This window comes from Talpa occidentalis, unplaced genomic scaffold (assembly GCF_014898055.3).
Source record: "Talpa occidentalis isolate TD23 unplaced genomic scaffold, MPIMG_talOcc4v2.1 talOcc4.4, whole genome shotgun sequence".
Classification (NCBI taxonomy): domain Eukaryota; kingdom Metazoa; phylum Chordata; class Mammalia; order Eulipotyphla; family Talpidae; genus Talpa; species Talpa occidentalis.
Genome location: NW_023604295.1, coordinates 45,233,096 through 45,260,043, shown reverse-complemented (window position 1 = coordinate 45,260,043; position 26,948 = coordinate 45,233,096). Strand labels below are relative to the sequence as shown.

Genomic DNA, 26,948 nt, shown 5'->3' with positions numbered 1-26,948 from the left:
GAATGCAAGTGGGAATGCTCTTATCATCTGATTCTATTCTTCATACCTGCTCCTCATGTCTAGGAGCTATATTATTACTGGGATGAGAAAGGAGGAGATTTTGGAAGGACCATGTGTTCTTTGTGATTGGCCTAAATGATGTCATGAGTACACATAGACCAAAGGGGGGAGTATATTATTTAGACACTAAACATTTCCTACTTTTATGGGTCCTGTTTCTGCTGCCCAGCACCATCTCTTTGTCACTACACTGATAGAAATGTTGAAGGTAAAGATCACTTCAAAGACCAGAGATTAAATGTGTTTCTATTCCATAAGTCATTTTAATGCATCTATCTTGTTTTGTCTCCCTTTTTTTTTCACCTCAGCTGTGCTGACTCTGTACTTCCTGTATTTCCTGCACTGGAATGAAGACACCTCCACATCCGTGTACCATGCCTTCAGCAGCCTCTGTTATTTCACTCCAATCCTGGGAGCAGCCATTGCTGACTCATGGTTGGGAAAATTCAAGTAAGGAAATGGAAGTCACATCCCCCAAATCTTCACAGATTAATACTGCACAGTATCACTTCTAGCCTCTTGCTTCTTGTGCCATCCATGACAAATTTTAAGTCTCTCTAAGACTTGACAATACAGAAGGGCTATTTTTCTTTATTATCAGTTTTTCTAACATTTTTGCAGCCTTTTCAGTCAGTAGTTTTTTTAATTAAACCTAATTTTTATCTTTCATTCTATAGTTTAGGACCAATTCTTATTCTCATATCAGAGACAATAGAGATGCAACTCATCAGAAAATTTATAATTTTAGAGACCTTAACATAGTTATTTGATATATTTTCCATCTGTTCTCCAGATTGAAATATCCAACTTCTTTATGTTCTTATGAGTCTTCTCTTTTCAACTCTTTAACCATCTCTGTTTTTCTTCTCTAATTTCTTTCTGTAGTTTCCTTCATAAGAATATGATAATTATTTTCATGAATTAAACTAATGGTCTATTCAGCTCAGTTTCTTACAAATGCCTAAAAATACCACCAAAAGACATTTATGGGAAAATGTTGTAGAGGGCAACTGTAATTTAACTATAGTTGATGGCATTATCCTCATAGGCTGGAGAGGGACCTTTGAAATCCATCACCCAGTTATTTTCTATAGAATTTTCTTTTCTGAATTGGTCTAAATTAGTATTTCTCAAAATCCGTTCTGTTGAAAATCAGTTGTAGAGGATATAAATAAGTGCTACTTAGGCTCTCACGGTCAAATAAGTTTGGAAAATGCTAGGCTGAACAAAGCTCGACTGAGCAAAGTTTTAAGAAGACTTTTTAAGTTTTATTTTTAGTTTATTTAGTTCACCTGTTTGTTTCCTCTATATTCCACATATGAGTAAAATCAAATGTGTTTGCCTTGCTCCACCCCGTATATTTCACTCAGCATAATAACCTTTAGGTCCATCCATGTTGTTTCAAATGGCAGAATTTTATCTTTTTTTAAAAATAACTGATTAGTATTCTGTTATGTGTGTGTGTGTATATATATATATATATATCATATTTTCTTTATCTATGTCAATTGATGGGCATTTAGGTTGTTTCCAGGTCTTGGCTATTATAAATGAACTACATACATTCTTATAGCCTTTAACATAGCTAAAATGCACTGTAAAATCTTCAAGAGAAGATTATGATATATAATGTTTCTTAAACTTTTCTGACCATTGGGAAATTTTCACAGTATATGTGGACCTAGTAAATACTGGCTTATCTCTTACTTTGGCCTATACATATTCATTGTTTTAAAGTGTTTAACAGCATTTAATACACAGCTGTAAACACAAGACAATTAAACATAATTTCTTGACTTGGGAGAGATTGTTGAGTGAGCAGCTGTGTTTGCTATTTATGTGGTAGTAGTCAGCAAGTCCATGCAGATAGGGGGTTGGCACAGTGTGGAGAATAAAAGTATAAGTCATGTCTTTGTTCAGTTGTAGAATGAAAGCCCATACACGACGTAGTACATTTATTTATTTTTAAATAATTTCCTATAAAATTGAAGCAGTATAATTCTGGGATTGGTGAACAATAGCTTCCTGCTTATTTCAAATAAAATTTAACTTGTACTCTCAATTTCAATCATTTTTGAGGTATTTTTAATGTTTAAAATTTATTTTATTGAGATATAATTTACATAAAGCACAAAAATCCAAGTATGCAGCTTGATGAATTTTTACATGTGAATCACCATTATCCGGATTGCTCTCCCAGAATCTTTGTACCCTCAATAGTCCCCTCTCTTGACTTTAAATTCTCCCTCTGACACAGTCTTTAACTGTATCTAGAAACAGATATAAAACTGTATCTAGAAACATATAAATCTGATAGCTGTAAATGAACAAAACTGTTGTTAACTCTCCTTTTCCTATCTTCTTTGTCTTATTACACTATGTCCAATTTTTAAAAAGAATCTTCTATATTTGCTGCTTTCCTTTCTCACTTTTCTTTATCACCTGTTAGGGCACAGTAATATAAAACAATGCAATAGAAGTCAATTAAATTCAATTTAGTCTGACCGAGTTTAGTTTACTAAAAGTTTGCCAAGCATCTTCTTTTTTTACCAAAAAATCTCGGGAGAGAAAAAGATGAGAAGACACAATACTTTCTTCACATTGTTCATGTACAACTAGATTTAATACAGTACAGATTGTGGTATGTGCAGTAAAATGTAGCATGAGTTATCTTCTCGTTTTATTGAAATTTCTCTAAGATCACTGATAATGATCTTTGTTAACAAATTCCAGTGATCGTTTCTAAATTTTGCACACTTATTTACTTTGAACTTATTTTAATATTCTAGTTTGCATATTGTTCCTATATTGAAAATGTCTGAGCTTCTCTAACACTGTATTTTTTGGTTCTCTTCCTCCTACTTTTTTGATTCTTCCTTATTTGGTTTGTCTTTTGCCTTTAGTTTACTCCACTCTTTCCTGAATGTAGGCATTTCCCCAAGGTATATCTTTCACCTTCTTCTCATTCTCCAGATTTTCATTTAGCAAGCCCTGTGGTGTCAATTATAGCTATATTCAGAGAGCTCCTCAGCCTTTCTAATTCTAACATGTCACTCAAGCTCCAGTATGTATTGTAACTGCATATCAACATTCATCTCCTGGATGTTCCACCTTATCTTCTTTCCTCAAACCTGTTCTTTCTCCTATATCTCCACATCTAGTCAGTTAGCAACTCTACCAGTTCGCTTTCTATAAGATCTCTCACATTTATTATTCTCACTACTGAATCCTACTGCCATTAACTGCCACTGTTCTAGTTGGTCTTCATTGCCCGTACATTCGACACTGAAAATGTACACTTAAAATGTTTTACTGTTTTCCATCTTCCTTCCTTCCTCCCTCCTTCCCTCCCTCCCTTCTTTCCTTTTTCCTTTAGCATAAGCAAAAACAGAGTTTCTTTACAGACAGAATAAAATTTTGGACACCCAGGGAAAGGTCCTGGAACAGGTGGCGTCCTTTGGAAGAGCTACTGCCCTCATACTCATTTCTTACAACTGAGTCTATGGACTACTCTCAAATCCACCTTCCGGTTAGAAATCCTATATGGCTCTGATGTTCCTACTCAGACTCTCTCACTTTAGCTCACGCTTCTTTTGTTTTTCCCTCTGAAAGTCTAGCATAGATCATCTCTTTTGGGTTTATGATAGATTAACTTTTTCTCAATGTCTTTTCTTTCCTTTCTATTTATTCTTTTTAATCTCAAAACAAAAACTTATCTCTAGAATACAGATTAAGTTCTTTTCAGAAAGCTGGTCCCCCTTGCCTAATATTAATTAACCTTAGATTAATTATCCCTACTTGCTATAATAAATTCTCTCAGGTCCTTTCCCTGGAGAGCCATCATAGGAATATTAGGCACTGAGAACGATAAATCCACATCCTGAGATTTCTGGCATCTCTAGTCTTTCTCTACAATTTTCTTTCCATCCTTTATATTTCATGTTAGCATATAACACATTAAAACTACAGATGTAAACCATATAATTTCCAAGTTTCCTTCCAGTACTAATATTCCACTTATAAGGAAAATATTAACAACTATATTTATATATTATTGTGTGTCATATTTCACTGCATTTACATATGTTCTTATTCTTACTGGAATTCTTCACTCTTCTACTTTGTGTTTGCCATTCAGATTTCTCAGACAATAGCACACCAGGAAGTCCCTGCCAAATAAATGGTCTTTATTATTGTACAGTCTGTTTTAAGGGGGGTACCCATTACCTCTAACCCTATAGGGTAAAGATTTCCTCTCCTTAAGTTGCTTTACTTCATTCACTATCATTTCTATTTGCCTTTCTCAGGTGATTCTTTGCCACCTCCACCCCTTCCTCTTCCCATTCCTTTTATTCTGGTACTAGGAATAGTATGAACCATGTTCTGGGTGTATTATTCAAGTCTCTGAATTCTCTTTGTAAACTGACTTACTTAATTTTCTCAACAGGACAATCATCTACCTTTCCCTGGTGTATGTACTTGGCCATGTGATCAAATCGTTGGGTGCCTTACCAATACTGGGGGGATATATGTTACACACGTGAGTAAAATCATGGAATAAACTGAATCAATTTTCTTATATTTGACTGGCCTCATGCATTCATTACAGTTTTCTATTTTTTTTACTGGAAATATCCCTTTATTTGTCGACTTAGTCTTTTACTACCAAATTGGCTAAGAAAAAATATTTATGAACCAGTTTAACTTTTTCCTCTTTTATCTGAGCTCATTGCATTTTTACCCATTGAAGAACTTATTCTTCAACTGATTCAAACTGATTCTTAAACTGATTCTTTTTGACCACTACTAATAAAATTGCTATGCGTGTTTGTGTAATAGTTTAAAAAAATGTTAGTGTTCCATTTTAGTTTATCTTGTTTTGATACTATATCTTTGTATGGTATCATTAAGCTAGGGATTACAGTAAACATACTTAATATTTCAGTCTATTTAGAATATTTTACTACTTCAGGCGGAATGGAGAACTTACCACCATATAGGTTCTATAACCTATCCCTTTCTCTTATAGTTGTTTTAGGCGTTAAACCTTTATCTATCCAGTTGGATTAAGGCTGCAAGTTCCAACCAGATCTGTGGGTAATAGTTCCAATGTCCATTCCATTTCCAAAGTCTTTGCAGTGTTATCAGATCTGTCCTAAATGAGCGCTACCAGCAGCAGTCTACACCTTGGGCTGTGGTTTATCCTCGTTAGCTTCAGTAGGCAGTTTAGGATTAGATCCAGGCACAACTTAGAGATTTGTCCAGGAGTTCATAAATAACTTTATGACTTCACTTTCCCTAGTTTCTGCCTTTTTACAAACTCTCAGATACTACATATTCCAAGAGTGTCCACTTTTCACTCCTTCATGTCACAAAGCTGAGACTTTATTTGTCCAATTCTGCCACCCACTGGGCAGGAGCATGAGAGAATAGAGGACAAAAAACTGGAGGGCACTATTTCATCCCCTTACTCTGAGCATTAGAAAACCCCTTTCCTGCTTCTCAAGTCAGAACAGAGAAGGGTGTCCTGAAGCTCTCTCTGTCTGTAGCAATGCCCATTGCAGGTTCTAACTGTATTGATCCAGGCTGAAATGTACTAGGAAAATAATGGTTTCATAGTACTTTGTATTATGTTCCTCCACTCCCCAATTTATCATTTTCTTTACAGAGTTCTCATATAGTTGATTTACACATTCTGTTTACGTTTTATAGGTGCATTCAGTGGAAAAGGTAGGGTGGGGTGTATTTTTTTCTATTTTACTGGAACCAGAATTCCTTTATCCACTTTGTCTTTCAAACATTTGTTGACACGTAACACATCTATCAACAGGTGTTTCTTTTCAGTTCTCTTTGTCTTTGTGAGCTTAAACTTTTAAAGTCCTTTATAATTTTAGGGTAGTCTTGAGAGATGGTCAATCCTCTATTACCCTTCATGAAATCCGTTACAACTGTTTTATGCAAACTTTGTCTATTTTTTTGTTGCTTTTTTTCATTCGTGTGAGTGTTGTCCCATTAGTTCCATTTCAAGCTCCTAGTTTTGTGGGGGTTTTTTGGTTTATATTTTTTTGTTTGTTAGATTTTTTGGTTGTTTTCGTAACAAACGTATCCATTAGAAAAGTGGGAGTGTGAATTTTAGAAGAATTGATTGGAAGTCTGGTGTTTTGTTTTTTCAGATTTTTAGTTTGAAGTAGAGCATATGTCTAATTTTTAGACACACAAATGATAAAGCAGACATTCAGATTTCCCTTCTTTATATGAGCCAAATAAAAAGTATTTTTATTTGCTCATAAAATAAGAAGAAAAACACTATGTTTGTATATTGCTTTTATGCCTTAACATTGTTTTACATACAATAATTGCAGGTTTTCTTTCTATGATGCTTGTTTCTTCTTTTCTCAGGATTGCTTTTGCTATTCAAGGCATTTCATGTTTTCGTATACATTTCAATAATTTTTGTTCAATATCTTTGAAAAATATTACTGATATTTTGATGGTAATTGCTTTAAATTTATACATCACATTAAGAAAGATAGTCATTTTGAGTATATTGATTCCCCTCATCCATTAGCATGTGATGTGCTTCTGTTTCCTTCTGTCACTAAATCCTTTAATAATGTCTTGGAGTTCTTGTAAAGGTCCTTCACCACCATAGTTAGCTTAATTCCGAGGTAGTTGATTCTTTCTGAGATAATTGTAAATGGAGTTATTTTCTTGATTTCTTTTTCTTCTTTGTTATTTGTATAAAAAATGCTATGATTTTTTGTATGTTAATTTTATAATCTGCCTCTTTGCTGTACTCATCGATTATTTCTAATAGCTTTTTGGTGAATTCTTCAAGGTTTTCCATATATAATATCACATAATCTGTAAGTAGTGACAGTTTCATTTCTTTTCTGATTTGTATTACCTTTATTTCTTTTTTTGTGTGGCTAAAACATCTAATATTAAGTAGAGTCACTACCAATAGTGGTGACAGTGATCATCTTTGTTTTGTTCCTGATCTGAAAGGGAAAGCTATTGGTTTTTCATTATTAAGTATTATATTGGATATTGACTTATTATATATGACCTTTACAATATTGAGGTAAGTTCCTTCTATTCCCATCTTACTTAGAGTTTGCATCATAAATGAGTGCTGAATCTTACCAAATGCTTTCTCTGCATCTAGTTAAGTGATTTTTATCTTTGCTTTAGTTGATATGATGTATGACATTGATTGATTTACATATATTTAACTATCCTTGCATCCCTGGAATAAATCCCACATCATCATGATATATAATCCTTGAATTAAATTTGCTAGTATTTTGCTGAAGATTTTTGCATCAATGTTCATCAGGAATATTTGTCTATAATTTTCTTGTCCTATTTTTGTCTGGTTTCAGTATTAAGGTAATGTTGACATCATAAAAGGCATTAGAGAGCATTCTTTCCTTTAGTATTTTTAAAAAACAATTTGAACAATATGGGCATTTGTTCTTCTTTGAAGTTTTGTAAAAATGGTTATGTTTGGGGGAAGATTTTTTATTGCTGTTTCAGTTTCTGTGCTTGTGATTTGTTCAATTCTTCTTTTTCTTCCTGGTAACTTAGTCTTGGTAAACTATATCAATCAGAAATCTGTCCATTTCTTCAAGGTTATCAAATTTATTGTGTTTAGCAATTCAATACTTTGAAATTTCTATGTTATCTGTGATAATTTCTCCTTTTTCATTTCTGATTTTTTATATTAATGTTTTCTTCCTTCTTTTCTTTATTAGCCTAGATTGAAGTTAGTCCAATTTGCTTATCTTCTTAAAGAGCCAACTCTTAGTTTCATTGATCCTTTGTATAGTCTTTTAGATTTCCATTTTGTTCATTTCTGCTCTTATTTTTATTATTTTCTTCCTTCCACTAACTTTGAGTTTACTTTTTTCTTCTTTTTCAAATTGCCTTAGGTTTACTCTTAGATTGTTTATTTGGGATTTTTCTTGCTTCTTAATATGTGCCTGGATTGCAATTATCTTCCCTCTTAAAACTGCTTTTGTTGCATCCCATTGATTCTGGCAGCTGTAGCCTCATTTTTCTTAGTCTCAAGGCCTTTTTTAATTTCTGTTTTAATTTCCTCTTTTATCCAATAGATGTTAAGTAGTATATTGTTTAGTCTCCATGTATTTATAGTTTTTCCTGTTTTATTTTTTTTTCACAGTTGATTTCTGTCATTATGGCAGTACTCAGAGAAAGTACCCGGTATAATTCCAACCTTTGTAGTTTTATTGACAATCAACTTCTGTCCTAACATATGGTCTAGTCTTGAAAATGTTCCATGAGCACTTGAGAAAAACATGTATGAGTGTTCTGGAGATATCTGTTAAATCTATTTGGTCTCATTTTTCATCAAAGGCTATTGTTTCCTTATTTATTCTCGGTCTTGCTGATCTGTCCATAGTTGTAATGTCCCCTAGTATTAGTGATATTGTCAGTGTCTCCATTTAGCTCTATTAGGTATCTTGGTGCTTCATCATTCAGTGCATATAAATTTGAGTGTTATTTCTTTTTGTTGTATTAGGTCACTAATCATAATATAATGCCTGTCTCTAGCTCTTATTATCTCTTTTAATTGGAGTTCTTCTTCATATGATGTAAATATAGGTGTTCCAGACATTTTTGATAAGCATTTGTTTGTAGGATTGTTTTCCAGTTTTGTTTTTTTTTTAAGACTTATTTATTCATACACACCAAAACAGGGATACAGGTCAGACGCGCGGGAGGGTGAGAGGATTCACCAGAGACAGAGTGGGGAACAGAACAGGCAGACTGAGTGAAATATACTGCTGAGGGGAGCAACAGGCGAGACAGGAGAGGACTGCCATGCTATGTGGGCTTCTCGCCGGCTGGCAGGGATTGAACCCGCGCTTCAGAGGCTGCGGACAGCTTCACAGCACTGTGCTCAACGGCCTGCGCCACCAGGGGAGGTCCTGTTTTCCAATTTTTAACTGTAAGTCAGTGCTTGTTTTTATTGCTAAGGTGGGCTTCTTATAAACAGCAGAAGCTTGGACTTAGTTTTGAAATCCGTTCAAAACTCTATACCTTTAGAATGGTGAATTCAAAACATTTATTTCAGGTAATTTTTGAGACATATGCTTATTGATATTTTGTTATTTTTTAATTTGTCTTTTTATTTTCTCATGTCCCTTTTATGTTTTGCTTAGTTTCTATTTCTGGTCTATGATTTACATCTATTGTTTTTTGTTTGAAGCTTATACTGATGTTAGTATATGACGAATTATTTGTGTGACCTGTGAATGGTCTGGTCTCAAGCTGGTTCTGAAAGGCCACATTGTTACTCTCTTCCTCCTTCATCTTATACAATTAGGTATCTGTTGCCACTCTATTTGTTGTTCTGTTACTTTCTCATAGCCCCTTTAAGACTTCTTTCTGTGCCCCTTGGTGTTAATAAATTCCTTTAGTTTTCGTTTTTCGGTTAAGTTCCATAATCTCCCTTCTATCTTGAATGTTGATCCTTCAGAGTAAAGGATTCTAGGCTGGAAATCTTTTACTTTAAGTGCTTTAAATATCTTCTGCCATTCCCGCCATGCTTATAGTGTTTCTACTAGAAGGTTCACTGGCAATCTAATTGACGTTCCCTTACAGATTGCCCTTTTCTCTCTTGATGTTTTTAGCATCTGTTCTTGTCATTGACTTTCAACAGTTTTATTATAATGTGTCTTGGTGTGTGTCTGTCTGATATTATTTTGTTCGGAACTTTTTTGGCCTCTTGGATCATGGTATCTAGTTTATTTTCCAGTTGAGATTGTTCTAAGAAATTATTTCTTTAAATAAATTTTCTGTGCTTTTCTCTCTTTTCTATTTCTGGCATCCCCATAATACAGATGCTATTTCTCTTTGGATTATTCTATAGAGCTCTTAAACTATTTTATTTTTATTCTTTTTTCTCTTTTGTTGTTCTATTTGTTTGTCCTCCAACTTTATACTTACAAGTTCTCTAATTTTCTCCATTGTTGTCCTCTATCCTCTGTCTTTTTCCAGTTATAGTATTTTTTAGATCCATTCATTATGATTGTAACTGGCTCATATTTTCTGTCTTTATTCTTTTCTTTCTTTCTTTCTTTCTTTCTTTCTTTCTTTCTTTCTTTCTTTCTTTCTTTCTTTCTTTCTTTCTTTCTTTCTTTCTTTCTTTCTTTCTTTCTTTCTTTCTTTCTTTCTTTCTTTCTTTCTTTCTTTCTTTCTTTCTTTCTTTCTTTCTTTCCTTTTTTCTTTCTTTCCTTTTTTGAGACCCTTTTTTATAACTGTTGCCTTGGACTCCTTCTCAGGCATATTCTGTGGTTCTACTGGATTGAGTCTTCTCTTGGATTTTTTTTTTTGGTAGCATTTGTGATGTTTTTCTGTTTCTTCATTTTTAGTGTTTTTTAAAAATTTTAAATTTATTTTTGCATAGAAGAACTGGGGTGTAGACCGGAGGTGCAGGGGAGTGGGAGGATTCACCAGAGACAGAGTGGGGTACAGAACAGGCAGATCTACTGAAATATACTGCTGAGGGGAGCAGTGGGTAAGACAGGAGAGGTCTGCTGAGCCATCTGGGTTAGCTCCCTGGCTGGGGATCAAACTCAGGCAGTAGCACTGAGACTTAACCCCTAGGCAACCAGGGAGGCCCCTTCATTTCTAGGTTTTTTGAATTAGGATAGGAATAGACTTTTAGACTACTGCTTTTGCACTTATTGAAGTAATTGGAGAATAGGTACTGGGAAGGAGAAATAGATAGAAAGGAATCAGGCAGTAGGGTGCCTAATACCAAATACTATTTCACTAAGACTGAGAATCATTGCTTTAACTTTGGACTTCCTTCAATATCTGTTTCTATCTGTTGCATATAACAGATAAATGGAACTATCAGGGACAACATATTCTCATGTAATTTATGCATTCTGGCAGAGGCTCAAGGGTCAAAAGATTGTAAATATTCCTGAGCCTTCCCTGAGAGTGAAGGCAAATGGAAAATCACCACAGGATAAAAATATGGAGCAGGTCTTTGCCATGTATACATTTTTCCCCCTCCTGTAGTTCTATATTCTATTAAATTTATTCATTTGCATTTAGTATCAATGTGGTTAGTATCCTCACTTCTCTATTTCAGAGTACTGTCATTGGTTGGCTTGAGTCTAATAGCTTTGGGGACAGGAGGTATCAAACCCTGTGTGGCAGCTTTTGGTGGAGACCAGTTTGAAGAAAAACATGTAAGATTCCTATTATTTCTATATTTTCAAAATAATTTATGAATCATTAAAAGAGATAACTGACGAATGACTATTTGCTAGTACTGAAACAATCCACTGTTCAGATCATATCTGGGAGTTGTGATCAATGCTGTGCACTGGTAATTAATAGAGAAACTAAAATGTTCAAAGGAAAGTGACCAGAGTGGTAGATGGATTAAAAGACATGTTTTATGAAAAAAGGTTGAGGGGAATGAAGATATTTAACCTGTATAAGGTTAAAAATTAAAGAGTATTATAAATTTCCATAAATTTCAAACAGATGGCAATAATTAAACATGAGACCAATGAGTGATAACTATAGTAACTTAGCTTTTTGCTTGATGGAAGGAAAAACTTCAAATTGTCAGAGTCTGAAGTAGTGAGTTTCCTTTCACTTAAAGCATTTAAGAAGAAATGTGGTGAGCACTTTGGAAATGGGAGGTGATAGGCAGCATAGTGATAATTTAAATATCCCTATCTTTAATTATCCTTATGAAAGGGGAAAATGAAAATTCAGAATAAAATGAAATGAATTTCTTCATTAAACTTTTCCTTACTACTTTCCACTATCAATAGGAAAACAGCAACAACAAAACCAAACAGCATGAGAAAGCCCATATGAGAAAGCATGACAACAGGCAAGCTTAGGTCAGCTAACATTTCTGACTTTCTCTCTTTGCTTTCTTTTTTCTTTTTTTTTTTTTTTTGTCTCTCTTTATGTGTCTATTCCCCCTTCCATACCTATTTATCATTATCTGGTCTTTCTCTCTCTGTGTATCCTGTATCCTATGTTTCTCTTACCCTTTAGACCATTTGAGTTAACATACTATGTTCTTTATCTGTCCAGAAGGCCATAGATTATAATTGATTGCTGACTTTGGAGGAAAAAACAAACTCTGGCAAGTGGGATTCTATGCACAATGACTGGGTACAGATAGATGAATAGAATAAGGTAGACCAGAAGAGGAAGCATGCAAATTGGAAGAGGAAGCAAGACATACTATAATAGAAAATGGGGAAGGACAGATTGTGCTAAATCATCAGGAAAAGATTTAGGGTATCAGAATGAACCACAGCAATGCACAGTGAATAAAGCATCAGCAAATTTATTTAAAAGTTGCTTCATTTGGTTACTGTACATGGAATATTCATAAAGATATTTCAGTAATAGGTCAAACTCAACTTCAAGTTTCCATCAACCCCCTCTAAACCCATGGACTTCCTTTTATGCTCTGGCAAACTTCCTTGCTTGATCAACAGTTCACTCCATTGTCCTTTATTCTATTCCTCTATTCCTACCACACATTCCACAAATTATATTATTGAACTCAATCAATGATTCACTTAATTCAGTCAATAAAATGTAGATACTGTGCTAGGTAGTAGAGCATATAGAAATGAGTAAGGTATGACTTCTTCCCTAAAGGAATGCACAATGTCCTGAATGAAGCAGGCAATTAATGCAAAGAAATTAATACCAGAATAGATATGTATAGAAATCAGTAGTGGGATAGTGTATAGATAATCATTTTTGTCCAGGTAAAGCAGTAAAAAGATGTTAAAGATTCTTGCACTGGAGTTAGAAATATGGGTAAATATTTATCTGGAGTCAGCCAAGTATGTGTTAAAATATCTAACATGATACACAGATATCGTGGAGGTAATATTTGACTCTACCTTTTTGTATTTACATCCAGTTGAGTCTGATTATAGGGTGGGGATGGAGCTGGGGGCACACTGAACTGATGATTTGTCCTGTTTGTTTCAGGCAAAGGAACGGACTAGATACTTCTCAGTCTTCTACCTCTCCATCAATGCAGGGAGCTTGATTTCTACATTTATCACACCCATGCTGAGAGGTTAGGATGTTTTCTGAGGGGCCCTTTATAAGCCTTAATCTGGCCATCCAAAAATCTATTCAAGGCCTCCTGCTGTCCATAATCTCCTTTTATAAGGGCTTGAAAATATGGGAAATAAGTGTTTTTTTAATCTTGATTTGTCTGACCCCAAAGAAGGATTATGGACTTAGGTGATGGGAGGAAAGAGAAAGAATGACTATGCTTATGACCTAAATAAGATGAGCTCTCAGAATGGAGTATCAAAGACTCAAGCTTCAAGGTTCCTTTTTTTTTTTTTTTTTTTTAGGAGATGTGAAGTGTTTTGGGGAAGATTGCTATGCATTGGCTTTTGGAGTTCCAGGATTGCTTATGGTGATAGCTCTTGGTAAGTGTAGTGTGACAGAGAAAACTTGACCATTAATGTCTGTCATATGTAAAGCATCTTGAAAGTACTTTACACAAACTATTTCGTTCAATCCTCATGCTAATCCTATTAGGTAATTGTTATTGAGGGGTATCCTTTAGACAGGACAGATAAAGTAACTGAATGAAGTCAGAGACCTTTTAAAAATATGCCCAAGTTTACAAAACAGCTAAGAAGTTTTCTGGGAAACTTTAGAAAAGAATGACCTCTGAACCCCTGTAGTAACAATTAAATCAGGATAGGGCCTAACATATATAATTTTTAATTTTTTAAATATTTATATAATTGTCATGTGCAGTCAAGGTTGAGATCTACTACTCTATGCTACAGTATGAAAGAAAGCAAGAGAGATAATTAATTCTCTCAAACTAGCTTATTTCATTAAATAGTTATTTTTCTGATAATTGGAAGACATTTAAAATTCTTTGGACCTTGTACTAACCAGATGAGAAGGGAATGGGGCGTGGAAACAATTGATAGAAGGGGTCCATTGGATTGTGGTGGAGATTTATTAAAATCTTGGTGATGGATGTGGTGTGGTATCATAATATGAAGAGGTAAGAGCTGGTACTCCTAAAACTTAGACTGTGTTGTAAAACAATTTACCATAAAAAATTGTTAAACTAATAGGGCCTCCCCAGTGGTGCAGTGAGTTGAGTACAGCACTGTAATGCTGTCCACGGTCTCTGCAGTGCAGGTTCAGTTCCCAGCCAGACAGGCAGATACCCACATGGCGCGGCAGACCTCTCCTGGCTTGCCCGCTGCTCCCCTCAGCAGTGCTTTCGGTCCATATGCCTCTTCTGATCCCTGCTCTGTCTCTGGTGAATTCTCTCTGGCCTTTACCCCAGCTCTTGTATAAATAAATAAATCTTTTAAAAAATTATTAAACTAATAAAATAAGATTTTAACAGCTACATTTAAAAAGCAGTAATATGGCATCTAAGTTTAACTACTTCTGCCCTGCTCTGCTCCCAGGCAGTTTGCTACTGAGCAAAAAGAGTAAGAAGAATTGGAACATTCTTAGAAACTGATGTCACTTAGATTGAGTGCCATTCTCTTTACCATTGAGAACCCAGTAATGGAAAAGGAAGGAGGATATGTGTGTTGCTTAGTTTACACAGTCTAAGGAGAAGCTTGGACATGATTATTTCTAACCATTGACCTGGAAACCTGTTCTCACTCTGAGCCTTTGGGTGACACCCCCTTGGAAGATATCCAGTACCAACATATAAAGAACTCAGTAGAGGAAAAAAGAGCCCAGTGACTCAGTGTTCAGCCTAATTATTTTTTACCAGCAGAGTACGGGTGGCGTGATAGTGAGAGTCAGTTTCCAATTCCAATTCCAAGGAAATCTGTGTGTTATTGCAGAAGAACTGTGATAATATATTCCCTGTTTCCTTCTTCCTTCAAAGTCAAAACATTTTCCTCATTCATTGATTAGTTTTATGTCTCCTTTTCTGGATCACTGCACAATAATAATATTTATATATCAGAATAATTTTGAAGATCAAAAGATGCTGTGAGTGAAAATTTTTATAAATTATAAAATATTTTGTTAGTGTTAGCCATCTTTATTAGTCAACTTCTTCAGTTTTCTGGGTCCTAAAAGTCTCTCAATTCTCTGGCCATTCACTGTAATTTATATTCATTTATTTTTTTCATTCACTCAACAAACGTTTATTTAATGAATCTATTATGGTTTAGATTTTGTGTCAAGAATTGGGGGTCATATCAGTGAATTAGGCTGCTATAGAGTTCACATTTTGAGAAAATTTATTAGTCTATCAGGAAGAGGGCAGCAGACAAGTAACAAGGAATGTACAAAATAGTATGATCAGTGTCACAACTGTGAAAGTAGAGAAAGCTATGAGCACATATAGAGAGGACATCCCACTAAGACTAGGTGGGTCAGAAAAGGTTTGCCTGAAGAAATAAGGTGAGACCTTAAGGATTAACTGATATTAATCAAAGAAGTGAACAGAAATCAGATACTATTGGTATCAATAAGATAAGGAGGTAAAGGGCAGTATGATACATTCATGGATCTTAGAGGAATTAAGATAGCCTGGAGTGTAAATGAGAAAATAATGTGGAGAAAATGACAGAAATCAGATAATGAAGGAACTTTCAGGTCATTAGAAAATTGAAACTTCATCAGAAGAACAATGGGGAGCTACAAAAGGATTTTGAACAGAGGAATGAACATTAGGCTTTTATTTTTCAATGGTATCCATTAATACAAATGTAATGTGGAGAAATAAAGCCTTAAGAGTGAGCAAGGATACTTTCTTATCTTGTTTACTAAATTTTTGTAATTCCCTTAATTTTGAGTTCAAGGTGAGTACTTACTCAGCTCACCCCAGTCAAGTTAAATCCTATTTAACTTGATAGGATTAAATATGTGAAGCGAGGGAGAAGGTACGTTTCCTGAGTGGATAGTAGGGTGAGAACAGGTTTGGGCCAATACTAATGAATTTTGTTTTGGACTTGTTACATTGGAATATCTAATTGTAGTTACCAGTTTTCTAGAAATATAGTTTAGAGCTCAAAAGAAAGGTTTGATCTGTAGATAACAAACAAGAACTATTAATATATGGATAGTGACTAAGCCATGAAAATAGATCAAATAACTAAAAGATAAGGAAAATAAGGTAGAAAGAAGGCAAGATAAAGAAGCTAAGAACTTTGTTTGTGTGTCACTGCAGCTGTGTTTGCAATGGGAAGCAAAATATACAAAAAACCACCTCCTGAAGGAAACATAGTGATTCGAGTTGTCAAATGTATCTGGGTAAGTCCATGAATTTTTTACCTGCCTTTTTCCAATCAAAGGGGAAGAAATGCTAAACTGAACATACAGACTTTCAAATATTGGAATACATTCTTCTCAATTACCTTTATTCTACTTTTATACCTTTTGGCAAACTGAGATTAAATCAATCTCCCTCTGGGCCTCTACTTAACCATTAAGTCAATAATGTAACTATTTTTAAAAAACTGGTAAAAAAAAAATCTTCTGTAAAATACTTATGTATTTCTGGCAACAGGAAATAATTCAAAATTATTATTTTGAATTATTTTGAAATTCAATGTCTAGTGAAATCAGAGGGTTGGAGTAGGTCATTTTAGTATGTTTAAGGGGAGAATAATGATTGGAAAAGTTGGGGCATTAGTCTCTCTACTAATATCTATGTTCTGCCCTAGTTTGCTATTTTTAACCGTTTCAAGAACCGTTCTGGGGACATTCCAAAACGACAGCACTGGCTAGACTGGGCAGCTGAGAAATACCCAGTGAGTTGGAACTCTAGAAATATCTATGCCTCCATAGAGCCTTTCCTACTATCCAAACTGATTAACTGATTCTCTCCTGTGGCATTTGACCATGTCTCATAATGTTCTGGGACACTTCAACACCAAGACAGTAAACTTTAGTTGACAATTCAGCCTGTTCCTTCTTCCCCTTGCAGAAGCAGCTCATTATGGATGTGAAGGCATTGACTAGGGTACTATTCCTTTATATCCCATTGCCCATGTTCTGGGCTCTTTTGGATCAGCAGGTAAGAATAGTTCTTTTCAAAGCTACCCTTTCTACTGGCCCCTTCCCTCTCACAGGAAAGAGATTTTTCATAAAAGCCTCTGTCTTGCCTCAGGGCTCACGATGGACCTTGCAAGCCACCAAGATGAATGGAAATTTGGTGAGTAGAAGTGATATTCCACAGAATCTATTCCTATTAAGAAAAAATAAATTTCTTTGTGATTTTGCCTAAAAATTGACTAAAGATCATAAGAAGTTGCCTTTAGCATAAAAATACAGAGCAGGCAAACCAAGAATCTGGTCTAGAAACAAAAGCTACACTCTTCACTTTAGAAATCAGGAACATAAGGATGGGAAAGGTTTAAGTATATGCAAGGAAATACTGAGAGGTTGGCTAATGAAGTGATATAGACTTGGCATAGTGATTGCTTTCTTCCTGCCCAGGACACAGCAGGGACAGATTTGATTGGTGCTATTGGCCCCATCGCTCAGGCATGGTTGATAGCAGAGGACCTGGAAGTGGGATATTTTATACATAAATATGGAAAGGATCTGGAAAGTTGTAAGCATCATTTATTCTTCTCCAATCTCCACTTCTTGGCAAACTCAAGGTTCCATCTCTCTCAGTTGTTACACTTCCTAGATCATTGTGTTTTTTTTTCCATTGTCTTAATTGTGACAATGTGGACAAGGTGGTATGATGTCAGTGTTTTATTAACCAGTCTATTTGGAACCTACAAAATATAATTTTACCTGTTCCCTTCCACTAGCTGTCCAGGAATTACTATGGTTGTCCTTTTGTAAACCCCCCAGGAAGACAAACTTGAAAGCTCTGTGTGTCAATGGGAGTCTTAAACATGATGTCTTTTACATTATCATTATCTACAAATGCAGCTACTGGCATTAATAAAAACACACTGATTCTATTCTCTCTCCAGCTAAGTGAATAAAAAAGAAAAATCTCCCTTAGGCACATCTGTCTTGAGCAAACAGAGCTAGAAGTCATCCCCAGTCGGCCCTCACATAACATACAAGCAAGACAGTGGCCCTGAACCAAAAACCTGATGGATTCTTACACTTTTCAACTGCTAATTAGTAAGAATGTTAACCTAGGCTTTTCTTGTCTTTAGCCATTATCTAAATGTAGTTTGATATATTGTTTCAGGGTCTCTTTGTGCTTCAACCTGACCAGATGCAGGTAGGAGACTTCTCTATAGTCATCTCTTTCCTCATCTGTATATCTCTATATGTAATATTAGTATCACCAATCATATTTGATATTTTTTCCTTGTATGCTAAGGAATGCTAAACATAAGATTGAAAATACTCTCTTTAAGCTCCGTGCTTCCCTTTCACATTCTCTCTTAAGTAAATAGTCTGCCCAGTTCCAGGAGAATGAGTTTCAAGCTTATAGGAAAAGTATAAGCATTGGGTTTTTTTCTCCCTCAGGCCAAGGTGGTATGTTGGAAATATTGTCAAAGCAAGTATAAGACTTTGTAGAATGAGCAAAAAAGTCAGGATCACTATTTGTTGGCTCTAGTTCTTTTTTTAATCCCTTGTTCAACTATTCCCAATTCTTCCTTCTCTCCTTTATTTTTTTTCTGCCAGTCATGACACTTCCCTTTGGGCTATAGAACTGGAGAGGTAAAGTGAAAATAGGAAGGAAGAGTTTCCAACTGAATCACAGAAAAAGTTTCAGAGTGAAATGGGTTCCTTGGGCTATTTGAAGCTAAATCTCATAGATGAGAGATAGAGTTTTGTGTGCAAAAGATTGAGAGATGTGGAATCATTCTATACTTAGTATGATGAAAATGTGTTTGAATGTGAGAAAGTGTGCAAACAAACACATGAGGCCACATGTTCACACTCATGATAGAAGACACTTGTAACTAATCCTTTTTATTATGGCATTACAGGTAATAAATCCCTTTCTGGTTCTTATCTTCATCCCATTGTTTGACCTTGTCATTTACCGTCTGATCTCCAAGTGTGGCATTAACTTCTCGTAAGTTCTCACCCTACCTGTGTTGCTCTAAACTTACTCAATCTTTGCCCACTTTAATAAACATTCAGTGTCAATACTTTTTTCTTTAGTTATGATTTATTTTCGTTTATATAAAACCAAATATCATTTTTCTGCTTCTATTTATCCATATTAGAGTAAATAGTTATTAATACTGGAGGGTAGAAATTAGATATAATTAATTCTTATTGTAGAAAGTCCAAGTCATCACTGCAGACTTAAAACTATGTGATGGTGAAGGAGTAAGACTAAGCCTCATGGCAAGTCAAAAATATTTTCCTAAACTTGTGGCTTCGTTCTTCAACGTTGCCTCTTCAAAGAAGTCCAAAGTCTTTGATGACAACTAATCCCTATTGTCTCTATGAAACTAAAGGGAAACCTGGTAGAGTGGGGGTAGAATTGTTCCTAATTAGTGCTGCCCCCCATTAGAAATAGAAGTGTTATTCTTTGCAAAGTTTCAAACATCCTCTACTTCCTGATTTAAAATCTGTTTCCTTTTGATGATTATCATATTCATAGTTGTTATTTACTCATTCATTGAGCAGATATTAAACCACAAATCTTGCCCTCCAGAAATTTACTGTTTTGAAAGGGAGCTAAAACATGTACATGGATAACTATTACACAAGGTGAAATATGTTAAGTGCTCTAGGAAAAGGCAAAGTGCCAGGGAAGTGTAGAGAAGGAAGAGAGTCCTCCTTGCTGCCAGGGTCAAGGAAGACTACTGAAGAAGAGCATGAAGTAATAATATATAGCACCTGGCACATAGTAAATATCTGACTATATTGCTACTATTTTTGTTATTATGACTTACTAGATAGAAAAGCCATCATAAAGGAAGAGGTAGGGGATGTGGTGCATTACATAGAATAGTTCTATTTTACTCTGTTGAAAGGAGAAAGAAGAATATATGAAGACAAGTTCTAGGGAATACTTGAACTGTAATTAGTACCAAATCAGAAAAAGTCTATAATGGTATATAGGCTTTGGTGAGGGCTGGACTTTAGTGTCTAAAGTTTATGTGTCATTGTCTCTCCCTTTTCTCCACAGATCACTTAGGAAAATGGCTGTAGGTATGATCCTAGCATGCCTGGCATTTGCAGTTGCAGCAGTTGTAGAGATAAAAATTAATGTGAGTTTAATGAGTCTTAAATTCTATGAAAGCAGTACTATATCTATCTTGTTCGCTTTTCTGACTTATTCAATTTCGATTCCCATTGACCTAGCACAGTACTTGTCTTATAGAAGTTGCATGATAGATAATTGTGATAAGTGAGGATATGAGGGGTAGAGAGACCATGCAAAATGAGGCCCAGCTCTACCCTCCTGATTCAGAGTAAACTGCAAAGGAATTCCCAAACACTGACATTGAAGGCATTTGGCCATTTCTTTGAGAGCACAAGTATATGTGATCTATGAGATACTGAAATGAATACCTTTTTTTTTTTTTTCATCTTTGGTTTTTTTTTTGTTTTGTTTTTTTATTTAAATAATAAATTTTATTTTTATATTCCCCCATACAATTGCAAACCCCCCACCTTTTGGCATATTGAATAACCACTATTGCGGAATGACAGATGAGGCCACAGCTGAGTCAAATATTATGCACTTGACCTTAGCCAAAAGTGATCTTAGCCGAGAAGCGATCTGAGTCAAAAATTACGAAGTCTTACTTGGCTTCAGGTACCCTTTCCAAACTGCTTTCAGTGTTATTGTAAGTCAACTGTTATTCAAAAGAAGAAAAATGTGTCCTGACTAGATGAGCTAGGCTGCCAGAGATAGAACTGAGAATTGTGTACTCAGTGTACTGAAAGGATTGTTTGTTAGTGAATCTCACTTGTGTTTTCTGTTCCAAGGGAATGACTACACCCCAGCCAGGCCCCCAAGAGATTTTCCTACAAGTCTTGAATCTAGCAGATGATGAAGTAAAGGTGACAGTGCTGGGAAATGACAATAATTCTATGTTGGCAGAGTCCATCAAGTCCTTTCAGGTGAGGTATGGACTTGAATGAAGAGAAAGACATTCAGATTATGCACCAAGTCAGCAGCATAACATAGTGGTTAAGAGCATGCATTTATGGAATCTAACTGCCCTAGTCTTATTCTGGGTTCCGCCATTCCCTAGTTTCTAAGACCCTGAACAAGTTATTTTATCTTTGAACATCAGTTTCAACAATAATTTTAATATCGTAAGCTGTTTTAAGGCTAAGTATTATGTATTTAGCATAATGTTTAGCATAATGTAGTGTTTATCTGTTTATCACTACATTATGTGTGTATCTGGGTGATTATAAGCTCTCAGTAGGTTGTAATTTGTATTATTCTTTAAAACTGCCTCCTAATAATCATCATCTGGATTTTTAATTGTGTATTGTCAGTCCTATTACTGTACATATTCTGAAATATTTTGTATATTGTATTATTTTCTTTTGTTGAGGTAATGGTTTACAACACTATATGATTCAGAGTTCCAGGTTCACATCTCTCTGGATGAATATTATATATATATATATATATAATTAAGATGTTTTATATATAAATTAAAATTTTTATATAAATATAAATTTTATATAAATATATATGTAATATACATTTATTGTTGAAAATTGGAGTATACATAGAAAGATATGAAAACCACTTATAATTCCATCACTCAGAGATACCAATAATTTTTTTGTGTAAATGAGCAAATTTTTAAAAACATTCAAACTCCTTATACTGTTTTGATATTTTCCTAGCATTAATTGCATCATAAGTTTTTTCTCATGCCCTTAGATAATATTTGAGTACATGATTTTAATGAACACATAATATTCTATTTCATGGATATATTACTTTTTGTTAAATATTTTCTTATAGGTATTTAAGTTTTATTATTATATATAATTCTATAATGACCTTCCTTCTTCTAAATCATTATACATGCCTTTAATTACTCCTAAGATATATTCCTAGAAATGAAATTATTAGTCTAGTGGGTAATGCTGAAAGAATCGCATAGTTTGAAGTTACCCTGCCTGGAGTACTATGAGACTGTGATATTCAAGATAAGCAGGAGATGAGTGTGACATATTCTTTATTCTACAGAAAATGCCACACTATTCCAAACTCCACCTGAAGACAGAAAGCCAGAATTTCCACTTTTACCTCAACTATCATAATCTGTCTGTCAATACCAACAATTCTGTGGAAGAAAAGAACTGGTACAGTCTGATTATTCGAGAAGACGGGAAAAATATTTCCAGCATGATGGTAAATTGGGAGATGGCCTAGTTTCCATATTGTAACCCTACAGTATGATGACTAGATCATCAGTATCTTACCATTAACATGCCTGTGATCAATTTTTTCAATTGTTGATTCCCTGTTGTCATCTGTAACTGATTTTCACTTTCTTCCATTATAGGTGAAAGATGAAAACAAAACAACTAATGGGATGACAGCTGTGAGGTTTGGATGTCCAGGAGAACCTAGGGCACTTTGTTCTTTTGAATCTTGTGTTTCATTTGACCAGTGGGGTTTTAGATGAAGAATCCTTACATTCTACTTATATTAAACTAGTATACTCTTCCCTAGGATGTCAGGGGCATGTGTATTAAAGGGATTTTCCAGAATGTGAAAGGCAAATAGGATTTCTTTCCCATGTGATATTCAGAGATGACCCTGAATCTATGTATGTTCCTGTGTTCTGATGCATAAATCCCTTCTTGCTCTCAGGAGTACCTTTCTCTCTGTGATCACCAGAAAGAAATTTGTAACTGAGCAAACAATTTTCCCTTCATTATTGGTAATTGAATATCAATTATTGTTACTTTGTTTTTAAAGTATAGTTTTTATTATAAGCCTATGGAGGTATCATGGTGTATAATATAATATATCTGGTTTCAAAGGACCTTGCATTTAATCTGCATAAGGCTAAAGGTCTTCTCATGCAGCCTGGGAAAGTTACACAGATAAAGCACTGAAGAAGTCAGCAGGAATCTGACATGTACAGATACAAATGCCTTTGACCTTCAAAATTAGGTGGTTGTTGTTGACAATAGCATTTGGAGGAGAAACTTTTAATTAGAAATCTGAATTTCACTTGAGGGTAGAAGAATCATAATACTTTGCTTTTGATGTACTTCAGAGAAAAATAAATGGCTCAAAAGAAGTAAGATAACAGTGAGGATAAGCTTCCCTGGGTCAGAGAGCACTAGGAACATCCAGATGTATGAAAGAAAGCAATTTGTAACTGATCTAAAGTTTAGGAATCAACATTAAGGATTCTAGAAGGAACTGCCCTTCTTATCCCCTGGTTCAAGGATCAAGACAAAAGCTATCAAAATAGAAATCTGTCAAAAATCCATACTGAGGGGACAATTTAGGCACCCAATTTCAGAAAACCAGAAAGATCCCTGTGTAAGAGTCCAGCATTCCCTGCCAACCTGGAAAAAATGATAATAATTCAACTCTTAGGGCTGGGAGTCTGAGTTTTGCATAGGCCAAGTCAGACTTCATTTATGAGGGTAAAATTCCAACTTTATGTATATACTGGTGTGTATGCATGTTTGTGTATAATTTCTTAGTGGAATCTCAACTGATGGGTCCCTGCATTACAAGAGGGAAAATCTGGGCTCACCTAAGATAGATTAGTGAAGTAACTCAAACTTCCATGGTTGATCATGACAGAGTCCACCTTAGAGATCAGGTGAGGATGTGGCAGATAGAAAGCTATTACTTCAGGAGAGAGAAGGTTAGGGATAGCTAGACTCTTATTACTTCTTAAATGCAAGTTAATTCACCCAGTTAACAATATGCATTATATACCTTTTATGTGCCAGCCACTATTCTAGGCACTGGGGATAAAGTGGTAAGCAAAACAAAAAGGCTACTACCCTTCAAGAGGTGTCTCTGTTTGGGATTATTTGTCTGATCTGTGACAATGTCTCCATCTTTAGGTTTGTAAACACTTTATATGAAGAAGTCAACATCTCCCTGGGTAGAGGTATTTTCCTGAATGTTGGTGAAGACTATGGTGTGTCTGCTTACAGAACTGTGCAAAGTGGAGAGTAAGAACAATATCCTAGTGGACATTTACTTTTATTAACAACTATTTTAAAATTCTTTCTTTGCATATTGGTGGAGGAATCAGAGATGTATGTTGGCTAATTTTGAGTATATCCAGACTCCTGCTCTTTTTCTATCCTTGAGGCCATCTCTCAGTCTTACCTTTGTCTGCAAGATTTATTGAGATAAGGATTGCAGTGAAGGCCATACTGTGTAGTTAACAAAGCCATCTCTCAGAGGTTGCCATTTATCATTGACTCTCACTTCTACCTTTGGCACCTCCTATTGGCACTTCATTACTTTGAGCTTATTCTTTCAGGTTCACTGTTTTATACTATTCCACTAATTCATCAGACCCATAAAAGAAAACTTCATAATGCTTAGGTTAGAAGACTTAGAACCTGATCTCCACAAAAGAAGGAGATTTATACCTATTTTTTCAGGCTTACAGTTAAAAAAAAAAAAACCCTTATTCAGATAAGAGGCAGAAAAACCAGGTATGACATTATTTACTCTGGTTTATAGCAATACAGGTTTGTATCAAGAAACAAGCTCTAATAAACAATCCAATCTTACAACTTAAAGGACTAGAAAAAGAACAAATTAAACCAAAACCTAGTAGGAGAAAGAAAATAACAAATATTAGAGCAAGGGTAAATAAAAGAGAAATAAAAAAGACAGTACAAAAGATCAATGAAGCCATAGCTGGTTCTTTGAAAAAGTAAACCAAATAGACAGACTTCTAGTTAAGCTTACCAAAAAAGAGAGAGAGAGAAATTCTTTTTTTAGTTGAATGAATTGAACTGAATCAGAAATGAGAGTGAAGTTACAACACACATCATAAAAATACAGAGAATAAGAGACTATGAACATGTTTATGCCAACATTGGAAAATATCAAAGAAATGGAAAGATTCTTAGACTAATACAATCTACTAAGACCAAATCACGAATAAATAGAAAATTTGAGCAGACCAATTACAAGTAAGAAAATTGAAACAGCAATCAAAAGTCATCCCAAAACTAAACACCAGGACCATATAGCTTCAGCAGGGAGTTCTGCCAAACTTTCAAAAATGAATTAATACCTATCCTTCCCAAACTCATTCAAAAAATTAGAGAGGGAATGCTTCCAAATATAATTTATGAGGCCAACATTACCCTGATACCAAAAGGAGAGAAGGATATCACAAAAAAAGAAACCTGCAAAACAATATCCCTGATGAACAGATACAAAAGTCCTCAACAAAGTCTTAGCAAATAAAATTTAAGAATCATTAAAAGGGTAATACACCATCAAATAAAATTTTAAAAAAGACAATCAAGCTAAAAAAGAGAAGTATTAACTCTTAGAGACTCGTCTCTTCAAAAAGAAATAGTAACTTCACTGCTTGATTCACCATCAGTAGAAAAATGCAGTCATTCTTTCCCCTGGAGATAGTATTTTTCTAAACTGTGATCTTTTTTCTAAACTAAAGTTGTCTTGTTCCAGCTACCGTGCAGTGCATTGTAGGACAGAAGATAAGAACTTTTCATTGAATTTGGGTCTACTGGACTTTGGTGTGTCATATGTGTTCATTATTACTAATGTAAGTAGCCCACATTACCCTTCCATTGATCTTTATATCTACAGCTATGTCTATCTTTAGCTGTATCTACCCTGGGATCCAAAGAAAACTCTGGCAAGAGAGGATCACATACTTATTTCTAGTAAGGTAATGGGTTCTATACAGACTTTAGAAAGCTACCTATGTCCCCACAGGAGACATTAAAAAGACATTAGACTTTAGAAAGCTACCTAGGTCTCCATAGGAGACATTAACACTGGCAGCAGGCACAAGAGCTTTTTTTTAAATTTTTTTTTATTTTTATATTCCCCATACAATTGAACCCCCCTTATTTTGACCTCAGTCCCTCCTTCCCCCCGCTTCCACCCATAATGTATCTCTGGTTTATAGTTGTTTGTTGATTTTGATTTTTTCTTTCTTATAGTTATTCTTTTTTCCTGATCCCTTAGTTAGGTTTATAGATTCCTGCTATGAGTGAGATCATCTGGTATTTTTCTTTTTCTTTCTGGCTTATTTCGCTGAGCATGATCCCTTCCAACTCCATCCATGTTGATGCAAATTGCGTGTGTTTATCTTTTTTGATTGCTGAGTAATATTCCATGGTGTATATGTACCACATCTTCTTGATCCAGTCATCTATTTTGGGGCATTTGGGTTGTTTTCAAAACTTAGCTATTGTAAATAGTGCAGCTATAAACATTGGCATGCAGGTGCCCTTTGGAATTTATGTTTCCATGTCATTTGGGTAAATACCTAGGAGTGGAATTGCTGGATCATATGGAAGCTCTATGTTTAGTAGGTCCAGAAATCTCCACACAGCTATAGTGGTTGGACCAGTTTGCACTCCCACCAACAGTGCAGAAGAGTTCCTTTTTCTCCACAACCTCGCCAACATTTGTTGTTGCTGGTAGTTTTTAATATGTGCCATTCTCACTGGTGTAAGATGGTATCTCATTGTAGTTTTACACAAGATCTTGAGGGACAGAGACAGAATTTATCTCGAGTAACTGCTATGAGGTGACATGGTCTCATTATGGTCCCAAGTAAACAAAGATTATATATGTCTTCTTATTGACTCCACATGCAGGTTTCCTGGCTCCCTGGAAAAGCATATCTGCTAGCACAAGTTTGGGGGATCAATTAATGATGGTCCTTCAAAAGCAGCTGTCTCAAGGGCAGGATTATCTCTGAACTTTAATTTTG

At 35.0% G+C, this 26,948-nt stretch overlaps 1 protein-coding gene across 2 annotated transcripts in view; it reads left to right on the top strand.

The window, feature by feature from the left end:
* The window catches only part of SLC15A2 (solute carrier family 15 member 2), a 35,069-nt gene that overhangs the window by 1,536 nt on the left and 6,585 nt on the right, over positions 1-26,948 (top strand). The window contains exons 3-19 of one of the 2 annotated variants that reach the window (XM_037524567.2): positions 369-510; positions 4,508-4,600; positions 11,192-11,291; positions 13,081-13,171; positions 13,458-13,535; positions 16,280-16,362; positions 16,776-16,862; positions 17,039-17,128; positions 17,222-17,266; positions 18,272-18,304; positions 19,023-19,111; positions 20,180-20,261; positions 20,986-21,120; positions 22,217-22,381; positions 22,536-22,579; positions 24,070-24,180; positions 25,670-25,766. In XM_037524567.2, coding sequence (XP_037380464.1) covers positions 369-510; positions 4,508-4,600; positions 11,192-11,291; positions 13,081-13,171; positions 13,458-13,535; positions 16,280-16,362; positions 16,776-16,862; positions 17,039-17,128; positions 17,222-17,266; positions 18,272-18,304; positions 19,023-19,111; positions 20,180-20,261; positions 20,986-21,120; positions 22,217-22,381; positions 22,536-22,579; positions 24,070-24,180; positions 25,670-25,766 — 1,565 coding nt within the window. The remainder of the gene's footprint in view (positions 1-368; positions 511-4,507; positions 4,601-11,191; positions 11,292-13,080; positions 13,172-13,457; positions 13,536-16,279; positions 16,363-16,775; positions 16,863-17,038; positions 17,129-17,221; positions 17,267-18,271; positions 18,305-19,022; positions 19,112-20,179; positions 20,262-20,985; positions 21,121-22,216; positions 22,382-22,535; positions 22,580-24,069; positions 24,181-25,669; positions 25,767-26,948) is intronic. The other variant, XM_037524568.2, reaches the window with a different exon arrangement.